The 23,998-nt window shown below is 41.0% G+C and overlaps 2 protein-coding genes across 6 annotated transcripts in view; one reads left to right on the top strand and one right to left on the bottom strand.

Annotated features, from left to right (window-relative positions):
• TMEM120B (transmembrane protein 120B) overlaps nt 1–23,998 on the bottom strand; it is a 41,273-nt gene that overhangs the window by 1,784 nt on the left and 15,491 nt on the right. For 2 of the 5 annotated variants that reach the window (XM_073313487.1, XM_073313489.2), the window contains 7 exons: nt 22,786–22,881; nt 18,667–18,756; nt 6,846–6,911; nt 5,741–5,802; nt 5,195–5,287; nt 4,633–4,697; nt 1,129–1,197 (listed from right to left, as the gene is read on the bottom strand). In XM_073313487.1, the coding sequence (XP_073169588.1) occupies nt 1,129–1,197; nt 4,633–4,697; nt 5,195–5,287; nt 5,741–5,802; nt 6,846–6,911; nt 18,667–18,756; nt 22,786–22,881 (541 nt within the window). The other 3 variants (XM_073313491.1, XM_073313488.1, XM_073313490.2) reach the window with 3 other exon arrangements.
• The window catches only part of MORN3 (MORN repeat containing 3), a 67,283-nt gene continuing 66,620 nt past the window's right edge, over nt 23,336–23,998 (top strand). The window contains exon 1 of the mRNA XM_073313492.2: nt 23,336–23,586. Coding sequence (XP_073169593.1) covers nt 23,526–23,586 — 61 coding nt within the window. The 5' untranslated portion in view covers nt 23,336–23,525. The remainder of the gene's footprint in view (nt 23,587–23,998) is intronic.

Here is a 23,998-nt window from a genome sequence, read left to right as displayed (position 1 = left end):
GCCCACAACAGGAGATTCCCTGCCCTATTGGGTGTGCAATAACTCTTCTAGATTTCATTTGAATTCATAGATTCAAAGGCCAGAAGGTCTGACATCCCTGTATAACACAGGCCAAAGAACTCCCCAAATATTCCTTTTGAAGAAGAGTAAATCAAGATTGGACGTATTTCCTGAAAGAAATAAAGATGGTTAGTGATGGAAAATCCACCATGACTCTTGGCAAATTGTTCGAAAGGTTAATTACTGAATTTACATCTTATTTCCAATTTGTCTAGTTTCAACTTCCAGTCAGTGGATCATGTTAGACTTTTCTCTGCTAGACTGAAGAGCTCATTATCAAATATTTGTTCCCCTTGTAAGTACTTCTAATCAAGTCATGCCCCCTTAACCGCCTCTTTGTTAAACTAAATATATTGAGCTCTTTGAGTCTATTACTACAAGGCATGTTTTCTAATCCTTTAATTGTTCTCATGGCTCTTCTCTGAACCCACTCCAATTTATCAACATCCTTCTTGAATTGTGGGCGCCAGACCTGGACACAGCCTTCCAGCAGTGGTCACACCAGGGCCAAATTCAGAGGTAAAATAACCTCTACATCTATTTGAGATTGCCCTGTTTATACGCCCAGGATTGCATTAGCTTTTTTGGCCACAGAGTCACACTGGAAGTTCATGTTTAGCCGATTATCCACCATGATCCCCACATCTTTCAGAGTCACTGCTTCCCAGGATAGAGTCCCTCTCATGTAAGTATGGGCTACATTCTTTGTTCCTAGATGTATACATTTCTATTTAAGACGTAACAGAATACATATTGTTTGCTTGACCCCATCTTACCAAGCGATTCTCATCATTCTATATCAAGATCAATACAAGCAACTGAATTCTAGAAAATGTGTACATATTGTTTCCAATGAGGAACACTAAGTAGAAAAGTGTCGGGATCCTTAAAGATATAGTAATAAAGTGGATACTGCCATATTCTTTATACCTACCTTCTGTTTGGTATTGTATTCAACTTATACAAAGGAAGTTATTCTGACAAATTCTAGGTCAATTTTCAGACTAAGGCATTTGGATCAATAGGATAACTCTATTTACAACAAACAAGAACTCTGATGTTACCTACCTGCCATTCTTTGCATTCCGTATGCCTCGACAGTTCAAAAAGTGTGATTGCATTATACAGCTGCCAAAACTAAGAAGAGAGAGACCACTTCATTAAAAATATAATAAAAATAAAAATGATTGTTAAACAGTTTAGGTTGCTGTAAATTTAGTAATTAGCACAGCAAGGGAAGCTGCTTGACATGCCGGTGTGTCCTCTGGCAAGAGAAAAAAAATTATTTAATTTTGGAAGCCATAGCTATGCATGAGGTACAGGTAAGATACTTGTTGCTAACCATGAAGGATTATGTAAAACATTGCATAGATATTATATTTAAGTCTGGTTCTTCAACAAATCAGCACATTAATGTGACTCAGGCTTTTCATGCACAAATGCATTCTATTGTATGATGTTCATTTACAGGTGCATTCCCTGTGGGTGAGAGGGCTGATAAAAAAAAAAAATCAGTAAGATTTAAGGTATCAAAAGAATTCAAATGTTTTAAAGAGTTTGAGTGTGTTATAGGAATTAGTCTTGAATGAATCACAGCAGCAGAGCAACATTGAGCCTCCCTTTTAAAACAAATCAAGAATAATCAATTTCTCCCAGGTAGATTTTCCAATTGCAGTTTTGTCTGCAAGAAGAGAGGAATACATCTACATTTTTAATCCCTTTTCTTATTTAAAATTTTATACTGCACCCAGTATCACCATGCGTCATTATGTATGTATCCATGGCACATCTTTTGTATCACGTGGTACACACTAAGACATGATCCTGTCCCAGAGAGAGAGCTTAGAGTCTAAGGGCCTCAGTCTGCATTCTTTATGAGATTTCAGAGGTTACCTCGAGTAAAGGATGGAGGATCGGTGCTTCAATTGGACACAGACAGTACAGGACAAATCTGTAATATACTGGAAAGCTACATGCAGGTCCAGTCACAAAGTGGAGTGTAGTTTGTATTTATGGTTTTCAATTACACACTTCTTATGTTGGTGCATGATTGCTGAAATACTCCATGGAAAATCTCTTCAGAAGGTGGAATTTCAGCAAAGCAGTGTGGTCAGATGGTATCCAAAGAAAGGGAGGGAACTTTAAGCATGAGGGGCAGCATAAAAGGTGCTGTAGCTATGAGTGGAGGGGTACAAAAAGTGCATTTAGGAGCATAAGCGGTTGGGGGATGGAGGGGAGAACGAGGCGGTGGTGGAGGAGTCAGGCAGGGCTTTGAAAATGAGGTGCTTGAACTATTCTATTGTGATGTACATTACACAGGTTTTTGGGTTGTTGTTTTTTTAAACTTGCTAGCAGCTGGCACAGAGGCAAGGGGATATTTGATCTATGACCCACAACCATTGTGGAAGTAAATAAATACCCCCAATGCCCCCAACCACCTAATAAACATGAAGTCAGAGTGGGGGAGGGGAGAAATTTGTCCTCAGAAAGTAATAGAATTGGATTCAGGGAGACTGGAAGAAGGAGTAAATTTTAGTGCTAGGAGCTCTTGATTAAAAAATGCCTTAACCCCAGGAGTTTAACCCTAAGAAACAGACAACAAGGGTATCCCACTTTATTACAATGGCAAGAACAAGTCAGAGACTGCTAGGGAAGAAAAGCAGTTACTCACCTTCTTGTAACTTGTTTTTCAAAATGTATTGCATAATGTCCTTACACTGTAGGTGCATGCAGGTCTTGTCGCAGGTGCCAGAAAGTTTTCCTAAGTGGTACCCATAGGGGCAGCCCCACATGTGCCCTGGCTTCCTCCCGCTACAAGCTATATAGGATGGAACTGCCTCACCGGTCCTTCAGTTCCTTCTCACTAAGATCCCAGTGATAGTCATGCATTAGGGGAAGGAGCGTGAGTCATAAAATGGATGTATGCAACACATCTGGAAGAACAACAGTTACAAGAAGGTGAGGTATCATTTTTCTTCAAGTGATTGCATATGTCCATTACATTGTACTCCCCAACTGTTATCTGTACAGGTGGTGCTAGAAATCTCATTAGAAGAGGAACTGTAGGATCGCTTTCCCCACATTCACATCTTCCCTGGATGCTACCATAATTAAGTAGAATCTAGTGCATGTGTTGACCAAGGACCACAGATCACACTGTGCTCTGCAGATGTTCATAATAGGAACATTTCCCACAAACACCATGGAAACCAAGTGCGCTCTGGTTGAATGCACTGCTTGCTTCTCAGGAGACATGATATCTTTGGCAGGATAGCCCATGACAATGCAGCTTGTGATCCATTTAGAGTCTTGTGCTGTAAACAGGATGGCCTCTCATTCGTTCTGCATGGGAGATGAAAAACTAAAAGGGCTTTGTTCTGAACATGTTAAAAGCTAAGCCTCAGTGCACATCTAGGTGTGCAGCTTTGGTCCATCCGTAAGAGCACATCGCTGTGGGGGAAAAAAAGACAGGCAAGTATAGAGACTTATTTAGGTGGAAGTCAGACACCACCTTAGATTGGAACTTAGGGTGCGGCCTAAGCTGCCTCTTGTCCTTGAAGAATATGATGTACAGAGGGATCCGTGTCTGAAGTGTTTGTTACCGAAATTAGAGAGGGGAGACAGAGAATGGGATTCCCCACACACATTGTCCAGGCTCATCCACCAACTTTGAGATGACAACACACTGTTTAGGGTGCATACTAACCTGTCCAGAGGGTGAATCCATGGGCAGTAGATTACTCAAGCCATGTCTGCATTCACTGGAAGTGAAGCCTTGTGAAAGGGTCACATAAGTACAAGCAGCCATGTGGCCTGAGGCAATTCCTTACTGAGATTCATGGTGGAGCTGTGAATGACACACAGAGATCCTCTATGGCTAGGAACCTGGGATGGGACAGGTAAGACCTGGCAGAGGTCGAGTCCAGGACCTCTGCAATGAACTCTGTTCTCTGGAGAGATGACTAGATTGACTTCTCTTGTTTATTTTCAGGCCAAAATTGCTGAACAGCCTGAAAGTTGGATGGATACTGGTCTCTACCTGATGACTAGAGTGACTCCATACCAACCAATTATGTAAGTGGAGATACATGTTACCACTAGGGAAAACTCTGTGGCACTGATGCATGAGACATGCACATACCTATGTAGCGTAACGGACATATGCAATCACTAAAAGAAAAAGAGGGTGGTGCCAGGTAACCAAACAGAAGAACTCCAATGGCAAACTCCTGTAATTACAAAGGTTAAAGGTCTTCTTCATGATCTCATACAAAAAAACAAAAAACAAAAAAAAAAGCCACCAACCAACCAGATGTATCTTCATTAAAAGGGAGTTTCTGGAATAATCTGTGTTAAACTAGTCTTCCTACTTTCAACCATTTCATAACTTCTTCCTAAAAGGGATACTCAATTTCCAGCTGTGGAACACAGTTACCATATGTACTATGTGATCCAAGAGGCAACTTTGTGTTTTGCTACAATTACAGCACTAACAACTCTGACAATCCTGGGTCTTTATGTTCAGATAAAACAAATCAGTGAAATATGTAGAAGCCAGGTTCTCCAACTTACATGCCCAAAGAACAGGAAGGGAAGGAGGAAGGTCAGCCCTCGCCACATCCAAGACTGAAATCCTTCTGTAAGGCCAGAACATTAGGAGAGACAAATAAATTAGTACCTGCATGCCAACACAACCCCACCACTCTCCTGCACCATCATCTGTTATTACTTTCTATGTCTTCTTCAGATAAGAAGTTCAGGACAAGGAGCTCTGCACTGTATGTAAAGCACCCTGGATGCCTATGGCTGTATATAAGACAACAAATGACAAAAGATACAATTTTTACATTTAAGATTACAAAGACTTCAATATATCAGTTTAATACTATCCTTTTTGTCCAACATAACAAAAGGTTCATAAATCGTTTAGTTTCAGTCTCCTGTTGCTAACACCTACATACTCAAAATAAGCAGGGAAGGATAGTGGAATGATGCTGTGAAAGCTTTGAGATACTCTGAGGAAGTGAAAACAGGCTTTTTGAGAAATCACATTTAAAACTTTAAGTCAATTAGCTGCTGAATGTAACTTACATAGTTTTTGTAAAACTAAATTAGGGGTTACAAAACCACTCACCTACTGTAAGATCCAAGTGGTTTCTTTTCCCTAATGCACAGAGTCTGTAAAGGCAGCCACTTTGATAATAATATTGTAGGAACTGTACACAGCCTGGAAAACAAAGGAATTATTCATTTTAGCGGGAACTGGGAGGGAGAAAACAAAATCATGTTGCACTGGCTACTCTAACACAAACAGTAAGAAGAGTTAATTCATTGCTATCAGCTAATGTAGGCCTGGTCCACACTAAAAAGTTAGGTCAACCCACCTACATGGCTCAGAGGTGTGAAAAATCCATACCCCTGAGCCATGTAGTTAAGCTGGTTTAACCCCCCGGTTTAAATTGAAGAATTATTTAATTGACCTAGTGCTATCAACCTAGCTACTGCCTCTCAGTGGAGCAGGTCTATAGTGAAGTGCTATAACAGTGCCCCTGAAGTGTTTCAACTGTAGACAAGCCCTTAGTTTAATACAAAAGATCCTCTAAGAACCTTAGTATTTAAGGAGCAGAAGTGTAGAGGATCCATATTTCATTCAAGAATTAGCAAGGTAAGATATACTTACTCTGAAAAATTGAAAATGCTAAAAATTGATTGCGAAACATTTGATACATGAGTCCATCTGGCCTGATAGAGAGGGGTGTAAAAAAGAAAAAAGATTCACACTTTTGGTTTAATAAGAAACAAAAAGTAATATAAATTTCCTTCTCCCTATTTCAGTCAAGTCTGATCCCATCAGTGAATGACATAAGCAGTTATTCTTGTTATCCAGTGCGGCCCACTAGGCTGCAGATCTCAGCTTTTACCAAAGCATATGGCAAAGCTTATGGTGTCAGTAAATGTCCAAACATCACAAGTTGCCTTCAACCCAGAGTTATCTCATTGAGTTTCCCTGGGTTCTTTTCTCTAATTTGGAATGTTGCTTTTTCTTGTTAATTAAATGGCAGTATTCTATAGCCAATGATCAAATCATTCAGCAATATTTGCAAAAAACCCAATCAACATAGGTGTGTGCACTTGAGGGGAGAAGTAATTTAATTGTTTTCATACAAACTATTTCTGTTCCTGTGGTTGTAATAAAGAAGTTAAATGGTGACTGAAATAAAAGGATTTTTATATTAAACATATATATAAAAAGATGATAAGTGAGACTACTTTAATCAAGGTTTTGTTAAGTTACACAAAACAACATTTCAAACTGTTTGCACAATCATCCTAATCAGGAGATAAAAATTAAAAACCAAAACAAAACCGAGTTTGAATGTTACTTTCATTTTGCTGAACCCAGATTATAAACAGATAAAAAACCCCAAAGATTTATTGAATATAATTCATGTCATTTATTGTCCATATAGAAAGATTTATCTGCTTGTTCTTTAATATAAGTTTCTTAGATCTTTATATAGAGCAGCAAATCAGGGAGATTCAGACATTTTGCTGCCCCCATTACAGCTACTGAGGTGTTGTTTTAATGGAGCTGTAGCTGTGAACTCTCCAGTAGCTCTATATTTATCATTCCAAATGTCACACCAGAGAAAACATGTAAGGCACAAAGCTGCAGCAAGTGCCTGGGAAAACACATTTATATCAGGTCACTTTAGATGTCTCCGAGGAGGGTTTAAAACCATTAATGAAAATCTGTCAGCAGAGTAAAGAGAAAAAAAACTTACCATGTTAACATTACTCCAGATAGAAATGTGGAGACATAATGATGAGACACCCACCAGCCCTTAATCCTTAAAAGAAAAGAAAACAGGTAATTAAGAAGAGTAGGGAGGAAAGTCACAAACATGCACCCTAAATTTAAAGCCAGCCTTTCGATATTGAGATGGAACGTGATGACATAAGCTGGAGACAGTTATCAGTCTGAGCAGAATGTGCTAAAATAGTTTGGCCAGATCAGTACTAATCATTTCCTGAGCTAGGATAAATAAATCAATCAATCAGTATAAAATAAGTGAGGTTTGAAAAACAGGAACATCATAGTCTTAAATCAAAACAATCTACCACTGTGAGATTAAATACAGAGTCTATTCAATGTTACTGGGAGGCAAAAGCAGCCATTGTTTTATTTCTACAGTTCACAATTGTAACAGTCAACGAAATTGCAAGAAATCCCAAGAAAGCCCACAGTTCCCATTCATTTTCAGTCATAAAAAAGCACCAGTGAGCAGCAGACTTAATCTTCCCCAACCAGATCCCATCAGGAAGAACATTCCAATGGCTCTCCATTCTGGGTTCACACCGTTGGCCTCTCCATTTTCCTCAGCATACATAAAGGATACATTTTGTCGGTGATGCTCTCAGAGGTCACTGAACCCCACCCCACTATATTTCAATTATGTAATAATAGCAGAAAGTCATTAGAAGTGCCATTACCACACACACACCCCCCAAACATCAGCCTAGAGGGGGAATGCCCTCTTCTGGGCACCACCTGCCTAACCAGCAACATCCAGGCAGCCTTAGGCCTGCAAGCTACTTTATTTTAGAGAATGCGATAGAAGTGACTGTGTGCAGCAAGAAATGGAGTGATGTTCTGCTGCACGCACACACACACACACACACACACACACACACACAGAGAGAAAAGGGATGTGATGTTCTGCTGAACCCACACACAGAAGAAAGGGGATGATGTTCAGAGGCAGAACCTACACAAACACACACCCCCCTTACATACACTTTGTTTTTCTAACTGATATTGCACAAGTTGCACCAGCAACGCATTAAGGGAACTCACGAGGTGAGCGAGTGAAAGGGCACGGCTACACTACAAACTTTTGCCGACCAAAGTTACGGTGGCATAAAGCTGCCACAGTTGGGTACATCGCTTGTGTGCGTGCATACTTGGTGCCTTGCATTAGTGCTGCAAATACTCACCAGGAGTGCTTGTGTCAATGCACAGCACACTGTACTGTAAGCATCTCAGCATGCAACTCACCACCATCCACCGCACTGTCTTTCGGTAAGTTTTGGCAATGCATGGTGGGGCAGAAACTAGTTACACAGGGAACTGGGAGCAAGAGGTCAACTTCCCAGCATCCAACTTTCTCCACCCTATAACGTCACAGGACTTGAAAGTCCCACGAACGCACACAGGACTTGTTGCTGTCCACTACGTGTGACTGAAGCACGGAGCCTACACAGCTCTGCACTCTTGTCATGCGCACTGCGAGCACAAAACGCACAATCCTCCAGTATTTGCAGAACGACAAGAACCACAGGGAACAGGACAAGGTCCTGGACGTCCGATTGCTGTGTCCCACAGCAAGAATCAATTCAAGATTGTTGGTGGCATTCATGCAACAGCTGCAAATGGTGGAGCACCACTTCTGGGCCTGACAAATGAGCACTGACTGGTGGAATCACATCATAATGAAGATTTGGGATGATGAGCAGTGGTTTCAGAACTTTCAGATGCACAAGACCACATTCCTGGATCTGTGTGCTGAGCTCAACCCAGCTCTCCAGTGCAGGGACACTACAAAGGGAATTGCACCGACAATGGAGAACCAAGTGGCAATCGCACTGTGGAAACTTGCAACACTGGATTGCTGCTGTGAGAAATCATTTTGGAGTTGGAAAATCCACTGTGGGGGACTACTGTCATGCAAGTGTGAAGGGCCATTAATAGTCTCCTGCTCAGGACTGTGACTCTTGGCAACGTGCAGGCCAAAATGGATGGATTTTCAGCAATGAGGTTCCGGAATTGGGGGTGGAGCAATGGACAACATGCATATCCCTATTCTGGCACCACACCCCTTTGCCACAGAGTAATCAACAGAAAGGGCTATTTTTCTGTGGTTATGCAAGCTCTTGTAGCTCACTCAAGACACTTCACCGACATCAATGTTTGCTGGTCAGGAAAGGCACATGATGCTTGCACCTTTAAGAACACAGGACTGTTCAGAAAGCTCCAGGCAGGGGCTTCCCCTTCACCTTTGGGGACGTTGAAATGCCAGTAGCGATCCTGGGGGTCCCAGTCTACTGCTTGCTCCCATAGCTTATGAAGCCGTAAACCATACACCTCGACAACACCAAGGAAAGAATCAACTGCCGGCTCAAGTGGGCGCATAACAGCAGCCGAATGTTCTTTTGGTAGCCTGAAGAGATGCTGGTGTTGTTTACTCACAAGATTGGATCTCAGAGAGAATAATATCTCGATGGGGATATGCCCACTGCATCCTGCATAACATCTGTGACGCCAAGGAAGGAAAGTTGCTGCCAGGGCGGAGGGGGAATGGCCGCCTGCTGCATTGGAACAGCCTGACACAAGGGTGATCAGAAAAGCACAACACGGAGCTACACAACTCAGGGAGGCTTTGAAAGAGCACTTAACAGAGTCACAATGATGTGTTGTGGTGTACTGTGCTCTGCCCAGCCCTGAGGTTTGGGAACCTGTTAGGAATTGTGTGGCACTTGGTGCCTGGTCAGTGTTGCATTCATAGATGTGTACCTATTACTTTTGTGGTGCATGCTGTACATTTATGTCAAACACAGTGTAATAATCATAGCTCATAAGATCAATGACAAAAGTGTACAATCACAAGTAAGTGGGTGCTTTCAGTACTGCCAGCCATTCTGCAGGAATTATTTTCCAAATAATAATTTTATTGAGTAACCACACTTCAGAAAAAGGAAAAAAAAAATCTGTGAAAGTTAAAAGCAAATATATTACAACCTTAATAAATTTATGGAACAGAGCATAAAGAAGGGGACAGAACATTCATGTCCATGTTAGCTATACATACAGCAACTGTAGCTGAAGTTGTGTTTGTCCACGATGTCCCCCAGTGTGGAGGGGTAGGGATGTATCCCTGATGCCAGGTGGAATGTTGAGTGGGTGTAGAAATGTAGGGAGTTGCCATTCTGGAGTTCTCCAGGGACTGCAAAGGGAGATGAGCCTGGGATTGTGGACCCTGTAGGTCCACAAGTGTCTACAGCATCTGTGTTTGCTGTTGGAAAAGCTCCATTATGTCCTGGTGCATCTCCCTCTCCAGCTCCTGGACCTTTCTCCCTAGAGTCTGCAGTATTCATCCTCCAGGGCCTCTGTTCATGGTCTGACACAGCTCTGGCTTCCAGGGTCTCACTGAACACATCATCCCAAGTTCTCTTCTTTCTCCTCCTGATCTGGGAGCCCCTTAAGCAGCTGCAGATAAAACAGACAGAGGTGACTATACTGACAATGGTACAACAGAAAGCAAAAGTTAAGGTTCAGAACTCCCTTCCCTTGCTCTCCTAAGGTTTTAAACAAGACACGATTATTGACACTTCTGCTTCGGAGTGCTTGTTCACGGCCCCACTCACATGGTGAGTGTGGCTGGCCAGGGCTGAGGGAAATGACGTGGGAATGGCCCAGTTGCATGAAACTGAGTATATGGCCATGGCACTGAACACAGTCACCACTTTCCACAGATGGTGGTGATTTCAGCTGATCTCACACTCCTGAGAGTAACAAAGGCACAGATAACACAGTTGTTCCTGGCATTCCAAAGCCGCCTGGGCCAGTATGCTGCCAACCTGTTTACGAAATAGTGCCCAAAATTATTGCTGACTGGCATGGAAAAGGGTCCTACCTCAGTGGAAGAAATAAGGCTGCCGTCCCTAGGAACCTTTTGGAGAACATTGCAAAGTACCTCTGTGGAAGTTTCATAGAGATCTCTCGGAAGAATTCAAGGGACAACCCCAGGTACATAAACTGCTCCATAAGGGGCCCCCCGCCTAACTCCATAGGGGGATGAAAAGCAGATTTTACCTGCTGTGCCACTAGCTTTTCTAGTACACATAAATTAAAAGCAAGTCAAGAGCTATTTTCTGCTAAGTTGGGGGCACCATCACTGTAATGGGAAATACATTTACACACTTACCCAAGGTTCTTTCCCCTGTATCAGGTTCACTTGTGCTCAACTGCCAGGACTGACTAGACTGTGGAGTCTCAAACAGGTCCTGGCTCACAGCACGGCTCAACAATCTCCCCACCCACGGTCACACGTTCCCCCATCCTCCTCCTCGCTGTTCAAACCAGGGGCCTCAGGCTCCCTGGAGGCGTGCAAGATGCTGGTGGGGTTTCTTCCAAGTACAGCATGCAGTTCTTTGTAAAAGTGGCAGTTCTGTGGCTCAGCATCAAGTTGACTGTTGGCCTCCCTGGCTTTCTGGTATGCCTGCCACAGTTTCTTCACTTTCGCACAGCACTGCTGCTGCTCCCTGTCATACCCTTTCTCCTGCATCCCCCATTCAATCTGCCCATAGATGTCCACGTTTCTATGGCTGATTTGTGGCTGTGTTTGCATAGCCTCTTCTCCCCACAGGCCCATGAGATTAAATATCACCGGTCTACTCCAAGTGGAAGCATATAGCCGACATGGTCAGCTGCACACCTTGAAGCCCTCTGTTATTGTGTCCTCGCCAAGATGAACAATCCGGGAAAGGCATTAATAAATTTAAAACTTCAAAACTTCGCAGGGATTTAAAGGGCAAGAGAAGTCTTCTGGTCTCCATGACCCCTGGGCAGCAGAATTCACAACTGTGACCAGAATGATCAATGTCAGACATTGTGAGACAGCTGCTGGAGGACTGTTAGGGTTGACGTAGGGAATGCAATGTCTACACTTGCACTGCATTGACCTCAATATATTGACCACGACTCAACGCCACTCAGGGAGGCGGTGTTACTATGCTGGCATAATGGAGAGCTTACAATCAATCAATGGGAGACCAATTTAAGTGTAGAGACACGCACAACTAGGTCAATGCAAGGGGACTTACATTGACCTAACTTTGCAGAGTAAACCAGGCCAAAAGGAAGCAACGTAGCGCACTAGTCTGACTACTTGAAGTCTGCAAGCAGATACAACTCATTACTAGAGCATCTTTAGGCATGAAGGGAGGTGGATTTGTACAATGCAGTATCTCTCAGCAAGGAGGAGAATTAGGCAGGAGACTAAGCTCCCATTACTCTATTCTAGACAGCATTATCTATGCAACACCTGCACTAGCTTGAGAAGGGAGTTGAGGTAGGAAGCATCTTAAATGCTGACAGACTGTCTAGCATGGGAGGAAAGTAGCAATCAAAGCACTGTCTAATAGAATCATGACTGCTGCCAAGATATTGTAAGTGCTACCTACTATGTACATTCCTATAATGTTATACAAATAAATTTAACTTCAGTCTTGATTTTACTGAGTGAGTTTCTTATAATATTAATAAAGAGAAAGCTTCAAAATTTAAAACAAAAGAATATCGCCAGACTTTACTGAGGCGTAATCAAGAAATATACAAATATCACAATGGGAGAGGTTAGTTTCAGATATTGAAATGGTGTTCGTTTTGGAAGCATTAGGCCAATGTTGAGCTGTTTAAATGAGGAAACTGTTGGTGCTGTGACTAACATGCAAGACTGGGACAATTCCTGGTTGCGCATGACTTCAGACTAGTTGCTTAATGTCTCTGTGTTTCAGTTTCCCTCGTTGTAGAATATGAGACCACCACTTCCTTTACTTCACAGAGGGTTTGTGAAGCTTAATTCACGATTGTAAGGGCTTGTTTACACCTGAAACATTACAGTGATACAGCTGCAGCCCTGTGCTGCCCTCCCCCATACACCCCCACTTAGGAGCAAGACCTGCTGCTGGCTGCTTCCGGGGCGCAGCGCAGCATCAGAACAGGTAGGGACTAGCCTGCCTTAGCTGGGCAGCACTGTCAATGGGACTTTTAACGGCCCAGTCGGTGGTGCTGACCAGAGCCCCCATGACCCAGTGCCTTACATGCCGTGACCCAGTACTTGGTCGCGACCCGCAGTTTGAAAACCACTGGTCTAGAGACAACTGCTTTCCTGAAATGAAACTAGAAGCAAAATCTCTATCTTACATGAGAGGGGTTTTTTAACAACAATTCTGTGGCTACAATTGTTAGTTTTATGCCAGTATGCTGGTATTATAAAAGTAATTGTTGCTACAATGCTGTGATTGCTTCACCGGTAATACAGATCAACCTGGATGAATCATCTCTGAAGACTGCAAGCAATAGTATTCGCTAATTAGACACGAGTTTCCCCAGAAATGTACACACACCCCTCAACCACCACTACACATGGAGGTTCTCTGCCTCTCGCTTTTTAGTATGTAATAGGAGAAATTACTTTAGTACAAGGCTTTGGAAAAGTGACTGATTGAAATAAATGGCCATAAACTCCTCCCAGTTGGTCATTAAACCTTAGTAAACATTCTGCACCTCATTCATTACTGCTTAATTATATGCATAGCGTGCTGTCAACACAAGTCTTCTACCACCACCATTTTAGTTGGTTTACTCATGTATTAAGTTCAATTAAGAGGGAATTTATAAGCCATTTGGTTCCCCAGGGTAGTGTTTATTGGACAAGGATGCATAAGTGAAGTTGAAGTAAAGTAGTTTTGCTTATTCAAAGCGTGGCAAACAAGCCAAATTAGAGAGAGAACCAATTAATACAGCAGTAGCGCACGTGTGTATTCATTGTCTAGATTGTGTGTGTGTTTTCCCTTGTGAGGGCCAATCTACAATGGATGAGTAGCAACTCAGCAGGGGGCCATCAGATCTGACTTCACAAGCAATAATGAGCCCCAATTTGTGTCTCCGTTACATCAGTGTACAGAAGAAATAATGAAGTCAACTGAGTGAATAAGTCCCCATTATTGTCCTTTCTAGCCAGGCACTTGAGGAATGCGAGTTGGCTGGCTACTAGGACATTGGAAGAGGTCCTGAAATGGCACTCACTACAATCACTGCTAAAAGTGTATGCAGCACAGCACATCTCAGCATTTGCACTGATGGCTTGTGGAATATACACAGGGCTTAAACAACAAAAATCAAGCAAAAAGTGATCTTGCAGAGTGTTGTGTCATGTCTCCCGGAGGTTGCGTGTGTTTTTTAGCGGCTATATTTCCAGACATAAGGAAGGGAACGCAGGACATCCCTAGTTCAAAGCCATCGTTAGTAATGCTTCTTTGGAATGCTATAGGACTCTGGGGATGCAACTACAATTTCTACCACTCAGACCAGGGAATCTGAAGATCTCAGGGTGGTGGGGGGAGGAAAGAATATTCAGGTCACGTCGTCAGGTCCCCTAGAAGTGCAAGGTTATTCCCTAACATGGTTTGACTGAAAAGGACACTGTCAACTTGATTTATCTTCGATTGACTGACTGTCACCTGTTTTTCTTTTCTTTGTTTTTTTTGTTTGGGGGCGGGGGGAAAGAGATTGTTTTGTTTTTTAAATTCACTGCTCTAAATACTATGAAATTATTATTTTTTAAATTCCTTTGAAGTAAGATTCAAGAGATTTTTCTGCTCCTCCACTGATGTTTATAAAAGTCTCTTCAGCAAGAGACGCCGACTGACTATAAGGGGAACAATGAAACTGGCTACGCACAAAGAGCTGTCAAATGCATAAAATAACCAAAATTGAAAAACAGAGAAACGTTTTCATGCATTTCTTTCAGTTATAGTAATGTTCCAGTTATTTGTAGCATCTAGCATTATAGTTCGGTGTGACTAAGTATATACATTTTGAGGAACAATAGCAGTTTTCATGGTGATGATGTAACTTGAATTGGCAATACTGGAAACTTCCGAAGAGCAACTCCAGCTATAAATGAATCTGCAAATAATTTAGGATATTTATATTGAAAGCATACATTTTTAAAGAGGAAACATTAAATAAAAAACAATTTAGACTATGAGGTTATTGAGAGAGATAGTGTTTGGGGGCTTTCGTTTATTTTTAATTTTTAACAAGTGTGTACTATTTTTACTGCTATTAAATTATATCTACTTTAACATTGGATTCCCCCCCCCCCATTGTAGTTTAGATATATGTTTTTCTACATGGTATAATCGACCTCTATCAAGAGCTGGAAATGCATTCATTATCTATTTCTACAACCAGATAAATCACATTATAAATCTAGACCACAATTAGGCTTCTCTGCATTCCTTTTTAGTATGGAATCAGAGTTTCTACTGTGATTTTGAAAGAAGGGTGAGAGATATTAATGCAGTTCCAAAATACAAGGATTCTGGAAAGCTACAAAAACACAGTCTTCTCTGTAGGCTTTTGGCTAAGATATTCCAGGGTACAAAAATATCGGAAGGACAGAACAGGTCGTGGGTGGTGGGGGAGTGGCACTATATGTAGAATCAAATGAAATAAAAATCTTTAAATGAATCCACATGTTCAATAGAATTTCTATGGATAGTAATTCAATGCCCTAATAAGAACATAACAGTAGGGATCTATTATCGACCACCTGACCAGGGCAGTGATAGGGACGATGAAATGCTAAGGGAGATTAGAGAGACCATCAAAATAAAAAAAAAAAAACCTCAGTAATAGTGGGGGATTTCAATTATCCCCATATTGACTGGGTACATGTCACCTCAGGACGAAATGCAGAGACAAAATGTCTCGATACTTTAAATGACTGCTTCTTGGAGCAGCTGGTACAGGAACCCACAAGGGGAGATGTAACTCTCGATCTAGTCCTGAGTGGAGCGCAGGATCTGGTCCAAGAGGTAACTATAACAGGACCGCTTGGAAATAGTAACCATAATAGAACAACATTTAACATTCCTGTGGTGGGAAGAACACCTCAACAGCCCAACACTGTGGCATTTAATTTCAGAAAGGGGAACTATACAAAAATGAGGAAGTTAGTTAAACAGAAATTAAAAGGTACACTGACTAGAGTGAAACCCCTGCAAGCTGCATGGACACTTTTCAAAGGCACCATAATAGAGGCTCAACATAAATGTACACCCCAAATTAAAAACACAGTAAAAGAACTAAAAAAAGAGAGCCACCATGGCTTAACAACCATGTAAAAGAAACAGTGAGAGATAAAAAGGCATCTTTTAAAAAGTCGAAGTCAAATCCTAGTGAGGTAAATAGAAAGGAGCATAAACACAGCCAAATTAAATGTAAAAATGTAATAAGAAAAGCCAAAAAGGAGTTTGAAGAACAGCTAGCCAAAAACTCAAAAGGTAATAAAATGTTTAAGTATATCAGAAGCAGGAAGCCGGCTAAACAACCAGTGGGGCCCCTGGACGATCGAGATACAAAAGAAGCACTTAAAGACAATAAAGTCATCGCAGAGAAACTAAATGAATTCTTTGTGTCAGTCTTCACGGCGGAGGATGTTAGGGAAATTCCCAAACCTGAGCCGTCTTTTGTAGGTGACAAATCTGAGGAATTGTCACAGATTGAAGTGTCACTAGAGGAGGTTTTGGAATTAATTGAGAAACTTAACAGTAACAAGGCACTGGGACCAGATGGCACCAAGAATTCTGAAAGAACTCAAATGTGAAATTGTGGAACTATTAACTGTCCTTTAAAGAAGCTACTGTACCCAATGACTGGAAGATAGCTAATGTAACGCCAATATTTAAGAAGGGCTCTAGAGGTGATCCTGGCAATTACAGACCGGTAAGTCTAACATCAGCACCGGGCAAATTAGTTGAAACAATAGTAAAGAATAAAATTGTCAGACACATAGAAGAACATACATTGTTACGCAAAAGTCAACATGGTTTTTGTAAAGGGAGATCATGTCTTACTAGAGTTCTTTGAGGGGGTCAAACAAACATGTGGACAAGGGGGCTCCAATGGACATAGTGTACTTAGATTTCCAGAAAGCCTTTGACAAGGTCCCTCACCAAAGGCTCTTATGTAAATTAAGGGTAGGAATAAATGGTAAATTTTCAGAATGGAGAGGGGTAACTAGTGGTGTTCCCCAAGGGTCAGTCCTAGGACCAATCCTATTCAATTTATGCATAAATGATCTAGAGAAAGGGGTAAACAGGGAGGTGGCAAAGTTTGCAGGCAATACTAAACTGCTCAAGATAGTTAAGACCAAAGCAGACTGTGAAGAACTTCAAAAAGATCTCTCAAAACTAAGTGATTGGGCAACAAAATGGAAAATGAAATTTAATGTGGATAAATCATAGAATATCAGGGTTGGAAGGGACCTCAGGAGGTCATCTAGTCCAACCCCCTGCTCAAAGCAGGACCAATCCCCAATTAAATGTAAAGTAATGCACATTGGAAAAAATAACGCCAACTATAAATATAATATGATGGGGGCTAATTTAGCTACAACTAATCAGGAGAAAGATCTTGGGAGTCATCGTGGATAGTTCCCTGAAGATGTCCACGCAGCGTGCAGCGGCCGTCAAAAAAGCAAACTGGATGTTAGGAATCATTAAAAAAGGGATAGAGAATAAGATGGAGAATATCTTATTGCCCTTATATAAATCCATGGTACGCCCATATCTTGAGTAGTGTGTACAGATGTGGTCTCCAGATGTGGGTCTCAAAAAAGATACACTGGCATTAGAAAAGGTTCAGAAAAGGACAACTAAAATTATTAGGGGCTTGGAACGGGTCTCATATAAAGGAGAGATTAAAGAGGCTAGGACTTTTCAGCTTGGAAAAGAGGAGTCTAAGGGGGGATATGATTGAGGTATATAAAATCATGAGTGGTGTGGAGAAAGTGAATAAGGAAAAGTTATTTACTTGTTCCCATAATATAAGAACTAGGGGCCACTAAATGAAATGAATGGGTAGCAGATTTAAAACAAATAAAAGGAAGAAGTTCTTCACTCAGCGCAGAGTCAACCTTGCTGGAGAAACTCCTTGCCTGAGGAGGTTGTGAAGGCTAGGACTATAACAGGGTTTAAACGAGAACTGGATAAATTCGTGGAGGTTAAGTCCATTAATGGCTATTAGCCAGGATGGGGGGTAAGGAATGGTGTCCCTAGCCTCTGTTTGTCAGAGGGTGGAGATGGATGGTGGGAGAGAGATCACTTGATCATTACCTGTTAGGTTCACTCCCTCTGGGGCATCTGGCATTGGCCACTGTCGGTAGACAGGATACTGGGCTGGATGGACCTTTGGTCTGACCCAGTATGGCCATTCTTATGTTCTTAAGATCAACTGTAGTCTCAGAGAATGTATATATTATTGAATTATGAGGGTGGCATCTAACATCTGCACGGAGATGAAATCAGTGATGCAGATGATCTTCAATTATGTCTTATGCTTATGATAGTGTCACCTTAGACTGAGTTAAAGGTGTGAGGAGGTAGTCAAAGGAAAGTGCAAAATTAAAGCATATTTAGACTGTCAATCTTTCACATTCGCAGGAAACCCTGCCAGTTCAGTTTCTATAAAGACAAACTAGCTTATTACTAACTCACTAAAAACTAGTTTATTAATATAAGCACATTCAGCACTCTGGTGTAAGGGATCAAGGCACAGTTTCTTCATAACTTGCCTTTGTTTTTCTCACCCCCAAGTGGATGTGTGTGTTTGGAAATGGATGTTCAAAAGGGTCAAATAAAAAGGACTTAGCAGGATTTTTATCCCCACCTCACTGGGATTCCAACAAACCATCTTTGCCTTTTTGTTTTAAATGAATCCTGTGCTTTGAATTACTTTGGAATATCATATGGTACCTTGATCCATTGTTGATGAGAATGCTTTCCCTTATTGTCAATGTGCAATAATACCACACCAACAGGAAGTTAAACACTTCATCTGTCACCCTATTAAAAAAAAGAGTAACAAAAACAAGCAAATCTTGTTACGATAAATATCCATTTCAAGATTATTCTCCTCCCTACCCCAAGAACTGTGTAAGTGAAAAATAGTTTGTGTGAAACCAGACATTAAGGCCCTGATCCTCCAAACCCTTAGGTACATGCTTAATGTTACACATGACTAGTCCTGCTGAAAACCCCCTACACCTTGTCTTTTCTTCAAGAACTATGCAAATTTTTTTTTGCCGGGGGGGGGGGGGGAGGAGATGAGCATAAATGAGCAGGTGTGTAGAGATGACATTAATTCCATTTGAAGGAGGGAGTGCTCCATAGAAGAAGCAGATGATCCAATTTACACAGGCATTTTCAGGCTAATTTAATGAGCAGATACGATTAGATCTATATAAATCCAATCAACTAACAACACAGTAGAGCACTGTACTCTGTTTTCAAGACCTGAAAAACTCCTCTATTTTGACTTCCTAAAGTTTAAAGTCTAAACAACCCTGAGCATTTGTGCATTCCAGGGAATTATATCCTTAACAAATGATGTTGCATTCATGGCAGATTTAAAAAGGAGCTTAACAGGAGGGCCAGGCTCAAGTTTTGCTCACAATTAAATACAAGAAGTCGTACAATGCCAGAGACATTTTCATTGCTTTTAATTTACTTTTAGAAAAGACAGCGTTTGCTTTGATTTGCACATTCCCCTGCAATGTTTGCAGTCCCAAAATTACAATGCTGTCATAGTGCATTACCACCAGCAAGAAAAAACAAAAAACAAAAAAACCCCAATGAGTCTAGCATTGTCCAAGCTGAGCTAAATACATAAATAAACAAATGATTAAATAGGGCTGTTGGTTAATTGCAGTTAACGTGGGGGTTCTCAAACTGGGGATTGGGACCCGCTAGGGGGCTCGCGAGTTGTCAACCTCCACCCCAAACCCCGCTTGCCTCCAGCATTTATAATGGATGTTAAATATATTACACAGTGTGTTTAACTTATTGGGGGAGTGGAGGGGGGAGGTTGCACTCAGAGGCTTTCAATGTGAAAGGGGTCACCAGTAAAAAAAAGTTTGAGATCCACTGAGTTAATCGCATGAGTTAACTCAAATTAAATCAACCACGATTAATCGCAGTTTTAATCACACTGTTAAACAAGAGACTACCAGTTGAAATTTATTAAATGTTTTGGATGTTTTTCTACATTTTCATAGATAGATATATCTATAGATATCTCTTGTATTATGTGTTGTAATTGAAATCAAAGTGTATATTTTGATTACAAATATTTGCACTGTAAAAATGATAAAAAGAAATAGTATTTCAATTCACGTCCTACAAGTACTGTAGTGCAATCTCTCTGTCCTGAAAGTGCAACTTACAAATGTAGATTTTTTTTTTTTGTTACATAACTGCACTCAAAAACAAAAACAATGTAAAACTTCAGAGGCTACAAGTGCACTGAGTCCTACTTCTTGTTCAACCAATCGCTCACACAAACAAAAACAACGAGGAGTCCGGTGGCACTTTAAAGACTGACAAATTTATTTGGGCATAAGCTTTCGTGGGTAAAAAACCCACTTCTTCATACATCTGAAGAAGTAGGTTTTTTTACCCATGAAGGTGCCACTGGACTCCTCGTTGTTTTTGTGGATACAGACTAACACAGCTACCCCTCTGATACTCAGACAAACAAAAAGAAAAGGAGGACTTGTGGCACCTTAGAGACTAACAAATTTATTTGAGCATAAGCTTTCGTGAGCTACAGCTCACTTCATCGGATGCATGCAGTGGAAAATAAAAGTGGGGAGATTTTATATACACAGAGAACATGAAACAATGGGTGTTACGATACAGACTGTAAAAGAGTGATCAGGTAAGGTGAGCTATTACCAGCAGGTGAGCCGGGGGGAGGGGGGGGGACCTTTTGTAGTGATAATCAAGGTGGGCCATTTCCAGCAGTTGACAAGAACGTGTGAGGAACAGTAGGGGGGGAAATAAACAAGGGGAAATAGTTTTACTTTGTGTAATGACACATCCATTCCCAGTCTTTATTCAAGCCTAAGTCAATTGTATTCAGTTTGCAAATTAATTCCAATTCAGCAGTCTCTCGTTGGAGTCAGTTTTTGAAGGTTTTTTGTTGAAGAATTGCCACTTTTAGGTCTGTAATTGAGTGACCAAAGAGATTGAAGTGTTCTCTGACTGGTTTTTGAATGTTATAGTTCTTGACGTCTGATTTGTGTCCATTTATTCTTTTACGTAGAGACTGTCCAGTTTGGCCAATGTACATGGCAGAGGGGCATTGCTGGCACATAATGGCATATATCACATTGGTAGATGCACAGGTGAACGAGTCTCTGATAGTGTGGCTGGTGTGATTAGGCCCCATGATGGTGTCCTTTGAATAGATATGTAAACAAACTTGTTTACATTTACAGGAGATAATGCTGCCCTCTTCTTATTTACAATGTCACCAGAAAGTGAGAACAGGCATTTGCATGGCATTTTTGTAGCCATCATTGCAAGGTATTTATGTGCCAGATATGCTAAACATTCATATGCCCCTTCATGCTTCAGCCACCATTCCAGAGGACATGCTTCCATGCTGATGACACTCGTTTAAAAAAAGTGTAAATTAATTTTTGACTGAATTCCTTGGGGGAGAATTGTATGTCCCCTGCTCTGTTTTACCCGCATTCTGCCATATACTTCATATTATAGCACTCTCGGATGATGACCCAGCACATGTTGTTCATTTTAAGAACATTTTCACTGCAGATCTGACAAAACGCAAAGAAGGTACCGATGTGAGATTTGTAAAGATAGCTACAGCACTCGACCCAAGATTTAAGAATCTAAAGTACCTTCCAAAATCTCAGAGGGATAAGGTAGGGAGCATGCTTTCTTTAGTCTTAAAAGAGCAACACTCCAATACGGAAACTACAGAACCTTACCCACCAAAAAAGAAAATCAACCTTCTGCTGGTAGCGTCTGACTCAGATAATGAAAATGAACGTGCATTGGTCCGCACTGCTTTGGATGGTTTTCAAGCAGAACCCGTCATCAGCATGGACGAATGTCCCCTGGAATGGCGGCTGAAGTAGGCGCATGTGGCACGTAAATATCTAGCAACACTGGCTACAGAAGTGCCATGAGAACGCCTGTTCTCACCTTTCAGGTGTCACTGTAAATAAGAAGTGGGCAGCATTATCTCCTGCAAGTGTAAACAAACTTGTTTGTCAGAGCGACTGGCTGAACAAGAAGTAGGACTGAGTGGACTTGCAAGCTCTAAAATTTTAGATTGTTTTATTTTTGAATGCAGTATTTTTGTACATAATTCTATATTTGTAAGTTCAACGTCCATGATAAAGAGATTGCATTACAGTACTTGTATTAGGTGAATTGAAAAATACTATTTCTTTTGTCTTGTTACAGTGCAAAGACTTGTAATAAAAAATAAATATAAAGTGAGCACTGTACACTTGGTATTCTGTGTTGTAATTGAAATCAAAGTGTATATTTTGATTACAAACATTTGCACTGTAAAAATCAATATATCTGAAAAAGTAGAAAACATCCAAAAATATTTAAATAAATGGTATTCTATTATTGTTTAACAATGTGATTAATCACAATTAATTTTTTTAATTGCTTGACAGCCCTATTAAATAGTAAATTTAAAAATGCTTTCAGCTGTAATAATTTATGGTGCTACTAGTAGCAAAGGAAAGGAAATTGGTTTTAAAAGATATGGTGCCTGATCCTCCAAATATTTCCACATGAATAACTTATGTACATAAATAGCTCCATTGAAGAAAATGGGACTACTCACAAGTGTGTTTTCAGGACAGCACTAGGATTTATCTTGATGGCACCTCTTAACTCTGAATTCTGCACTAATCACAGTAGAGTTAGCAGTTTTGTTTGTTAAATTCTGATTCTGAGATGCAGAGAAGATAGTGGTTTCTAACTCAACATTCAACACTATATTTTTATTTAAGTGTTTAGTCAGAAATAAAAGTACTGCCTTACCTATAATGAAGAATAAACCTGCATGCTACAGCACCAAGTAACAAGATTATTGTCAAATAAAGTTTGAACTTTTCATATTCATCTTTGTAGGCAAACCTGGGATGACAAAATAATGTAAAAGTATTAATATTTCTGCCATTAAAAACAAGTAAAACATCTAAATATTTGTGGTTTTAAAACTGATTTACATTCTACAAGTAGAGTTCCCATTCTACTTACATGTAGTACACTTAACACCCTATCTGTCCAAAGACAAAAAACTTCTTTAACTAATATTCATAGTTTTTTTCTTGGGTGCTTTTCTTATCAACTTAAATGGGGGGGGGGGGGGGGAGACGAGACACCACAAAAACAAGCTTTAAAGTAATCCTGAAGAACATTTCTTCCTCATCTCTCCCCCCACCCCCAAAAAAACACCACACATGTAGCTCACTGTTCCATTTTCCTCCCACTGAGAAAATGCAAGCATGGTAGAATAGCAGTAAGACCTTTGTACTTCTATGGCACCACTGAGAGAGGCTTCACTTTAATAAAGCTCTTCATTAACATGAATTAATTCAATCTCAACACCCTGCGAGATAAGTAAATATTATGAGACAACTATTTCTGTATGACGATAGTGGAACAGTGAAAGCAACTATGTGACTACAGCTGGATCTTAAGGTCTTTTATCCAGTTCAGAGCAGACAGGGGTGTCTCCTGAATGGCTGTGACTCTTCCAGGATGAGCAATCATCCGTGATGTTGCCGACAGTTTGCACCATGTCACAGTTCGGTGATTCCCTCAATTTCCTTCTATGGAGTAAGTATGCATATCTTCCATGTCGGGTGCTGTCCCTATGTGCCGTGGGGAGGAGAAGCCCAGAACTTGCACAGTTGGGGTCATGGATTAGATTTCTGTTTGGTATGTTGGCAACCACTCAGGCTTCAGACCATCTTCTGCGAACATCCTTGTCTTCTGCTCCGGAGGGCTGTGGCACGAGACCAGAAGGGTTTTCTCAGTGTTAGTCAGTGGCGGGTGTGCGGGTGTGTTTTATGTCATAGTGGAGCAGTAGTGTGGTATTTGCCATGATCTTTATGTTCTCTCTAACTGTCGCAGCATCTTGTCAGATATGTGCTGGCACAATGTTAGCCAATGCTGATAGGCATGGAAATGGCATGGACAGGAGGGTGCTACTGATTATGCACAGAGCAGCATTAATTTCTGGGTCCAC

This window comes from Lepidochelys kempii, chromosome 15 (assembly GCF_965140285.1).
Source record: "Lepidochelys kempii isolate rLepKem1 chromosome 15, rLepKem1.hap1, whole genome shotgun sequence".
In the NCBI taxonomy this organism is placed as follows: Eukaryota; Metazoa; Chordata; order Testudines; family Cheloniidae; genus Lepidochelys; species Lepidochelys kempii.
Note: the sequence above shows the minus strand (reverse complement) of the source record. Positions and strands in the feature narration are given on the sequence as shown.